At 41.9% G+C, this 8337-nt stretch overlaps 1 protein-coding gene across 1 annotated transcript; it reads left to right on the top strand.

Moving 5' to 3' along the window:
* Positions 1-4500: 4500 nt before the first annotated feature.
* LOC149197827 (uncharacterized) lies at positions 4501-8115 on the top strand. Its single transcript, XM_089408824.1, has 2 exons — positions 4501-5471; positions 5640-8115. Exons 1-2 carry the CDS (start codon positions 4501-4503, stop codon positions 8113-8115), a joined length of 3447 nt encoding a protein of 1148 aa, XP_089264950.1.
* Positions 8116-8337: the final 222 nt, after the last annotated feature.

Genomic DNA, 8337 nt, shown 5'->3' with positions numbered 1-8337 from the left:
AATGCATTGCTTCTCTTAAAGACAATTCAATACTTTAACTGTTAGAGAAATATGCAATAAGAACCAATATATAATTCATGTTATTTGGCCTGATCTTATTAAATACTTCCTTATAATATATGCAACATTTAATTATAATGAAGAATTCTGTGAGTGTTTTTTCAACAAGATTCACAATCTTTCCTTATGCTAATTCGAGCATCTACTTGCAAACGTGCAGGAATAAATTTTTTTCTGTGAAAGTGCAGGAATAAATGTTTTTCTGCAAAAGTGCAGGAATCTGTCTCATATAATATTCAAAGGAAATTATGAGTACATGTTAAGTTAAGTTAACCATAATTCTTGCTCAGCAATTATTTCACCATTGTGTTCTAGAAATAAACTTTGTTATGCAGCAATGAGATCAGGGTAAACCTTTGTAAGAATAAATAAGAGATGCAATTAAAACATTCACCGTTTACTTTAGTTCAACCTTTATCAAAATACATCCAAGAGCATTGATATTAAACTTGAATAACCAGAGCAGTAAAATAAAGCTTTTGGAATGAAATTGAAATGAAATTACTGAAAGAAGAGCTATGAAATGAAATTGCGAAATTATCTAAGATCGCACTCACACCAAGCAAACTAAAATGTAGCAAAAGAAAGTTAAGAGGTTTGGGGCAATGGACTGGCTGGTGGGCCCAACCATCCAGCTTGTTGCCCTTGCAGCGATTAAGTCACAATCTTCAAAACAATATGGAGAAACAAAATTACTCAGAAGTGATTGCCAAATAAACTCATTTCAGAGTAGAAACCAGAATTCAGAATTTAATGCCAAGGAAATTCATTTCAGAAGTCTTGTTACAGATTCATTAAATAATGCAGTGCTGGCTCCAATGGTCCCCTCTAGGGATCATCCCACTGGTGCGCAGCTCCTCCTTCCCTGCACAGCAAGATCTAATTCCATGTTCTGCAACTGAAATACAATTTACAAAATACAAACTGCCATCCTCCTCCCACCTACGTAGCTCCTCTCTTTTATATTGGTTTTTACATGATAGTTTCTTTAGAAAATAACATGGGGATTGAATCCCAACTGATATTCATAAATATAATATCGGTGCAACCATTCACCCATTGAAAGAATGAAGATCTGGCACAAATTTCCCAAATCTAGCCATTTTCTACAATTATGGAAAAAATGGTTTTTTTAACAAAATGCCTCCAAAGAACTCTGCGTAACTCCTTAACCATTACGAATTTCGGAAAAATGTTTAGATTAAATGTTGCTTGTTATATTTTCAACAATAACCTCTCTCATAATTTTCTGTTTCAGATCCATTGCATCGAAAATCGTGCCCAAAAATGACTGTTTGAAATCTGAGATGCTAAAATTCTAGAAAAGCAGTCTATTTTTAGAAAAATGCCTCAAAGACCATTATGTAAATTTTATACCATTACGAATTTTAGAAATCAGTTTGAGGCTTTGTCAATTTGCTATACTGGGACCAAAACCCATGTTCCATAATTTCTCTATTCGCCTTCACCTGCACGGAAAACGAGGCGGAAGTTGGCAGTTTGGAAATTGTTGTGAATTTGGGGTTGAGGCATTAATTATTGCCTAAACATAAATCCATACGACCTGGGTGTATCTTAGCTTATGTGGAAGTGTTCAAACAATGTTTTGAACAAAAACCTCTTTCATATTTCCCTAGAGATGTGTTAATGCATGAAAGCCCAAAATTAGTGCAAGCATGTTGGTGGAGGCATGTTGGTGCACGCAGAGCTAGTGCAGGCACAACTGGTATAGGAACTGCTACTATAGGAATGTTAGCACCTGCCACAAAAGAGCTTGACATTAATGACATTTTCACATTAAATTAACAAAACAAGAAGAGTTCATAGATCAACAACTGTCAGCTCTAAATGCCTCTAGATAATAACTTAATAATGCGCAAAACGAATAATAATGATTATAGACACTTAGTACAGGCATAAAATTATTCTGTTAAATCATGAAAATTTGGACAAAATGGAGGCTCAACACTCCCCCACGCTGACCTTCTTGCATGTCCTCATGCAAGCCAAACCATAGGATTATAAAATCATGGAGGAAGGCAGGGGGAATGTTTAAAGATCATATTATGCTTCCCAATAAAAGTGTCAGCAAAAATCTCCACGAGGAAATATTAAGATATCATGGTATGTCATCATTTTAAAAGCCTTCATTAAGTCTGCAACATCACTATTATAGTGCCAACTAAAACCATGTTACATCCCTTATGAAAGTATCGAGTGCAGGAATGATAAAATTACAACAAGATCAAGTATAGGAAAGTAATGCTTTGTACCATACATTATGGAAAAACAATATTGCACCTTTATGATAGACATCACATACCTGTTGTCCTGTTTCAATTGAATTCCCTGCTTGTCATAGATTTCAAAGCTCTTATTTCTATCCAGAGTCTTATTAACAATCATGATAAAAAATCTCTTTCACAACTGGTGATGAAAAAAAAGATGACCTAGCCACGCGCTGCTGCTCAGCGGAGTTGCTTCAGAGCCACAGCCGCCATCGATCGACGCAGCCATGAGCGGTCCAGGGGGCGGGGAGGCCGCTCCCACCCCTCCAATCTCATCTGCAGAAGCTTTTAGCAGCCTGTTAAAACAGCAAGGGAAGAAACGCAAATCTTCAGAGGCGCCGAAGTTCATTAAGAAACTTGAAGAGATTCCTGAGATTGCTCTCCCAGAGGAACAATCGATCAAAATCGCTCTAGCTCTGGCTGACAGAGGCCTAGTAGGGCAGTTTATGGGCCGCTGGCCATCCACAAAAATCACGGACGAATGGATTCAGAGGAACTGGAGACCTCAGCTAAAAAACAATGTGATCTGTTATGCTGTGGGACGAGGCTACTTCATTTTTGAATTTACAACCAAAGAAGATCGGGATTTGCTGTTCAGAAACGGGCCATATTTTATGGGAAATCAAGATCTGTACCTAAATAAATGGAGCCCCGACTTCGACCCCTCCGTAGATGTCCCTAAGGAGGCGTCGGTCTGGGTTCGCCTCCCTAACCTCCCGATACATTGCTGGAGCTATCAATCCCTGCAGAAGATCGGAAATGGGCTGGGTCGTTTCATTGATAAAGCTGACCACAAGGGCCAATATACCTGCGCCAGAATCTGCGTGGAAGTCGATCTGGAAGCCGGTCTACCCGAAGCGGTCAAGCTCTCAGTAGGAGAATGGCAGCATTATCAGAAGCTGGATTACGAGCAATTGTCGTTCAAATGCCGAACCTGTCATGAGCATGGACATTTCCAGCGTGACTGCCCAAAAGCTTCAGCAGGGACCACGGTTGAAGAGGAAGGATGGAAAGAAATTAAAAAAGGAAAGGTTGTCCCAAAGCCCCAAGGGCAGAATACCTCTGCAACGCTGGGAAAACCTCAATCTAACCCAAAGTCCAATGCTGATTTCAAAGATGGCTCCTCCTCAGGAGAACAGGTGGAGACAATGGAGACACAAGAGGAAACTGGAAATAAGTCGAAGCAAGTGAAAGATATTGAAGGCGAATCTTCGGCTCCTCCAGTTGATGATGGTCAGCAGGGGAAAGAAGGTAATGAAGAGCATATCAGCCTCGCCTCTGAATCTGAGGAGGACTCGGAAGAGAGAGATTCTGAAACAGATAACTCGCAAGTCACTCCTATTAAATCGACAAGGGGCCGGAAATCCAAGAAGAAACAGCGTGAGGAAAAAACTTATCTAGATGTCCTACAAGGTTCTCAAAAAACCCTCAAAGGAATGATGAATACGAGATCTGGGCGCAAGAGTAACAGGGCTCCAAAAGGAGCCTCAATCCCCCAAATCAGTAAATAATGAAATACGTCTCCTGGAACTGTAGAGGATTAGGCAGCAGGTTGAAAGAGGAAGCCGTCAAAGACATAGTGAGAATATATTCACCTGAAATCCTTCTCATCCAGGAGACTAAGCTGGAGGAATCCCTTCTCCTCCAATCCAGTAAAGTATTTTGGCAAAAAGATCAAGGAAGAGCGGTTAGTGCAAGAGGGGCTTCTGGTGGAATAGCCACCTTCTGGAACAGCTCCATTTATGATCTCATTCAAGAAAAAAGCAGTCCCCATTGGCTTTTCACTCAGCTCCTTCACAAAGATTCTGGTCAACAAGTAAGTATGTTTAATTTATATGCTCCTGTTTTGCCAGGGGAAAAAAAAAATTGTTGGAACTCGCTTCAATCTTTTCTTTCAGAACAAAATCCAGGAAATATTATCATTGCAGGGGATCTGAATGTCACCCTTGCTCTTGATGAGAAAAAGGGAGGCTCCATTGTCAGGGACCCTGCTAGAGAATGGGTTGAAGATATTATGCTGGGCTGGGACCTGGAGGATATAAAACCTACCTCAGGCAAATTCACCTGGTCCAACAAAAGATTAGCCCCAAATCATATAGCTGCCCGTTTGGACAGATTCCTTGTCCATTCATCCTTCCTGACTTGCGGTCTAATGGCCACTTCTAAAATTCTTCCAAATCTCATTTCCGATCACAAGCCCATCCTCCTTGAGCTTTCAATGGATGGTAATTTAGGTCCCATTCCATTCAGGTTCAGCCCTCTGTGGATTCAGCAAGAAGGATTTCAAGATGTAGTTTCGGTTGCCTGGAATAGGCCCGTCCATGGGTCCCCTTTCTATGTGTGGGAAGAGAAAATTAGAGTTTTAAAAAGAAGTCTTAAGGAGTGGGCAAAAAGATTGGAAACACCTTCTGCCAAAAGAAAAGAATCTCTCAACAACCTTGCTGCCCATCAAACAGCAATGGAGAATAGTCCTGTAACTCAAAATCTCCTTCAAAAAGAAGTCGAGCTGCAAAAAAAGGTTCACAAATCTAGCAGGGAGGAGGAAGAATTTTGGAGACAGAAATCTAGAAATTTATGGTTAAAGTCCGGAGATAGGAACACCAGCTTCTTTCACAAGCAAGCCGAAGCCAGAAAACACTTCAAAACAGTTTCTGAGATACAATACCAAAACACAGTTATAAAGGATTTTGATGGCATCAAGAGAGCTGCTTATTCTTTCTTCAAAGATCTTTATTCGGCTCCTGAAGAAAACCCTATAGATCCCCAGGCCTATCCGATGGATTTAATTCCCAATAGCGTTAAGGATTCGGACAACGACATGCTGACTGCTCCGATCAGCTTGGACGAAATTAAGCATATTCTGGATTCTATGGAGCCTGATAAAGCCCCAGGTCCTGATGGGTTCACTGTCAGGTTTTTCTTGGCCTGCTGGTCGACAATCAAAAAAGATTTACTGAGAATGGTCAGAAAATCCCAGAATTGTGCAAAGCTGGGAGGTGGCATCAATTCGGCATTTCTAGCATTGATCCCAAAGGAGAAAGGCGCTTCCGACTTTAGCAGATTTAGGCCCATCTCATTGTGCAACTCTAGCTACAAGCTGGTCTCCAAAATAATTGCCAACAGGTTAAATAATATTTTGCCTTCCATCATCCCTGAAAATCAAGGCGGATTCATAAAAGGAAGAAAGATTTTGGACAACATTGTGCTGGTGCAAGAAGCTGTCCATTCAAGTTGCCAAAGAAAAGAGAAAGGTATGGTTATTAAGCTCGATCTGGCTAATGCTTTCGATAGGGTAAGACATGATTTTTTGTTCAATGTAATGAAGAATCTAGGTTTCTCATCCGCCTTCATAAACTGGGTAAATGCCTGTATTGCCTCGCCATGGATCGCACCTCTGGTCAATGGCCGCTCAACTGACTTCTTCCAAGCCTCTAGAGGCCTCAGACAAGGTTGTCCCTTGTCTCCTCTCCTTTATGCTATTCAGGCCTCGGTCCTCAGTTTCCAGCTTGATCACAATCAGAAGATTCAAATTCTTCCTGGCCTTAGAACGACTCAGAGGGTGAAGGATATCAATCATGCACAGTTCGCAGATGACACTTTGCTGCTTGGAGGAGCCAGCCTTATCTCTGCCAGATCCTTCAAGAAGGAGCTGGACATTTACAAATCGATCTCAGGAAGCAAAATTAACTATCGGAAATGCTCAATCTATGGCTGGAACTGCACGATTAAGGAGTTGTCTGACATTGCAAGGCTTTTAGAAATGGATGGAAATCGTAATTGGGAGTCTCTTAAATATCTCGGGATCCCAATCTTCAAAACCAAACCCAAACTGGCCCATTGGATGTCGCTGCTTGATAAGTTAAAGAACAGAATCCAAGCTTGGGGTGCCTCATGGTTGAATAATGCAGGGAAAGTCATCCTGATGAAGTCAGTCCTTATAAGTATGCCGCTTTACCAAAACTCAGTTCTCCTCGCCCCCAAATCCTTTCTCAGCAAAATGGACAGTTTGTTGAGAAGATTTCTATGGGAAGGTGGGAACAACAACGACAGAAGGATCCATTTAGTGAACTGGGAGACCATCAAGAAACCTCTTCTGGAAGGCGGCCTCCATCTGCGTAACTTGGCTGCTCAAAACCTTGCTTTGGGAACCAAGATCTTGTGGAATTTAGTTTCCGGTAAATCTAGTTGGAGCAAAAGAGTCATCTGGAAGAAATACTACCAAGGACAACGCTTGAGATGCCTGGATAAGCCTCCAAGAACCTTAAAAGGATCTCCGATCTTCAATCTCTGCAGTCATGCTATGGAGCAGTTCAGCCAGCATCTTTACTGGATCCCAGGTAATGGGAGAAAAATTAAAATCTGGGAAGATTCAATTCTGGGAGACCAACCTTTGATTCAAGTGGAGGGGCTTGCAAATATCAGAGCTTGGCTTCAGTCCTCCAACTTGCACACCTTGTGGGACATATCCACCTGGAAGAACGATCCTGATAGGCTCTGGGATTGTTGGAATTTAGGAGAGATTCCTCATATGTTGCAAGGAGAAGCTTCATTTCTGCTGGATCTGCTTCAAGGAAAGTCTCCCTCAAAGGCCACCTCTAAAGACAAAAGAGGCTGGGGCTCCCTCTCAGGCTCTTACACAGCTGCCGAAGGTTACAAAAGTATTATGGCTGTCCCTTATGCTCCTCCTAACCCAGCTATATGGAAATTCATATGGGATTTCCCCTCTCTCCCCAAAATTGACTTTTTCTGTTGGACTGTTGCGCACAATAGCATTCTCACCAGAGACAATTTGAGAAGAAGAGGGATGGAAGGGCCCTCCAAATGCCCCCTTTGCTTGGCTGCTGAAGAAAATGTCAATCATCTGTTGTTGCTCTGCCCTTTTGCCCAGGTAGTATGGAAGGGAGTTCTGAGGTTAAACCACGCAAATTTTGTTCTTCCAGAAAGCATCTCTAATCTATTCCAAACCTGGATCATTCTTCCTCCCTTTTGCCTTAAAAAAAAAAGTCTTCTCAAAATAAGCTGGATGTGGATCCCTAAGTTTATATGCTGGAAGCTGTGGTTGGAGAGAAATAATAGGATTTTCAGAGGAGAAAGCTGCAATCCTATACGGGTAGTTTCCAAAATTAAAGCTCTGCTAGGCGAGGCTTTGGATGTCAATTCTACTTCCAGGAATGAATTGAAGTTGGTCAAAGAAGAGGAGCAATGGCTCCAAGAACTGGTACCGAAACTGAACGAAAGATCCACACCTTCTGCTCCTATCCATGCCAACTGGGAGATCAGACTTGAGGAACAGGAGTTTATAAAGTGGAGATCATCCTTAGATGAATACTGTTTGTTCTTTGATGGGGCTTCTAAAGGAAACCCTGGGGCGGCAGGCAGTGGTGGGGTTCTTTTGAAACCTGGAGGTTCAACAGAGTTGCGATTCCATTGGGGCATGGGCATCGAAACCAACAATAGAGCAGAGGCTCTAGCACTGTGGCAAGGGATGAACCTGGCAATTAATCGAAACATCCTCTCTCTCTGTGTTTTTGGAGACTCTAGGCTCATCATCCAGGCAATATCCTCTCATAAGACTCCTCATCAGATCCATTTAGCTACTGTTTTCAAAAAAATACAACTCTTACTGCCTAAGTTCAGGAAAATATCCTTCTATCACATATTAAGGGGGCTCAACTCTCAAGCAGACTTGGAGGCCAATCTTGGCTCCCTCTGCAACCGAAGAGCACTGATGGTTAATTCGAGGGAATCCTTCTGTCCTATTCCATAAGGTTTATGCTGTTCGATCTGTTGTTTCTGATCCAATGGTTATTTCATTGCTCCGCCCTCCTCTGTTTCTCGGATCCCTCCCTCAGGGTAATTTCAAAGCTTTATAAAGTATCGATTTCAGGTCAGACAACCCTCTTTTCAATACACCGATCTCCTGTCAAATCTTCTCTTGCGGATTCAAAACTCCTCTATAGTTATCTCAGATCCTGACCGGAACCTACCC

Source organism: Pinus tabuliformis, chromosome 2_2 (assembly GCF_031772625.1).
Source record: "Pinus tabuliformis cultivar Carrire ecotype Pingquan chromosome 2_2, CPIR1, whole genome shotgun sequence".
NCBI classification, from domain to species: domain Eukaryota; kingdom Viridiplantae; phylum Streptophyta; class Pinopsida; order Pinales; family Pinaceae; genus Pinus; species Pinus tabuliformis.
This window is presented reverse-complemented; position numbering and strand designations above follow the sequence as displayed.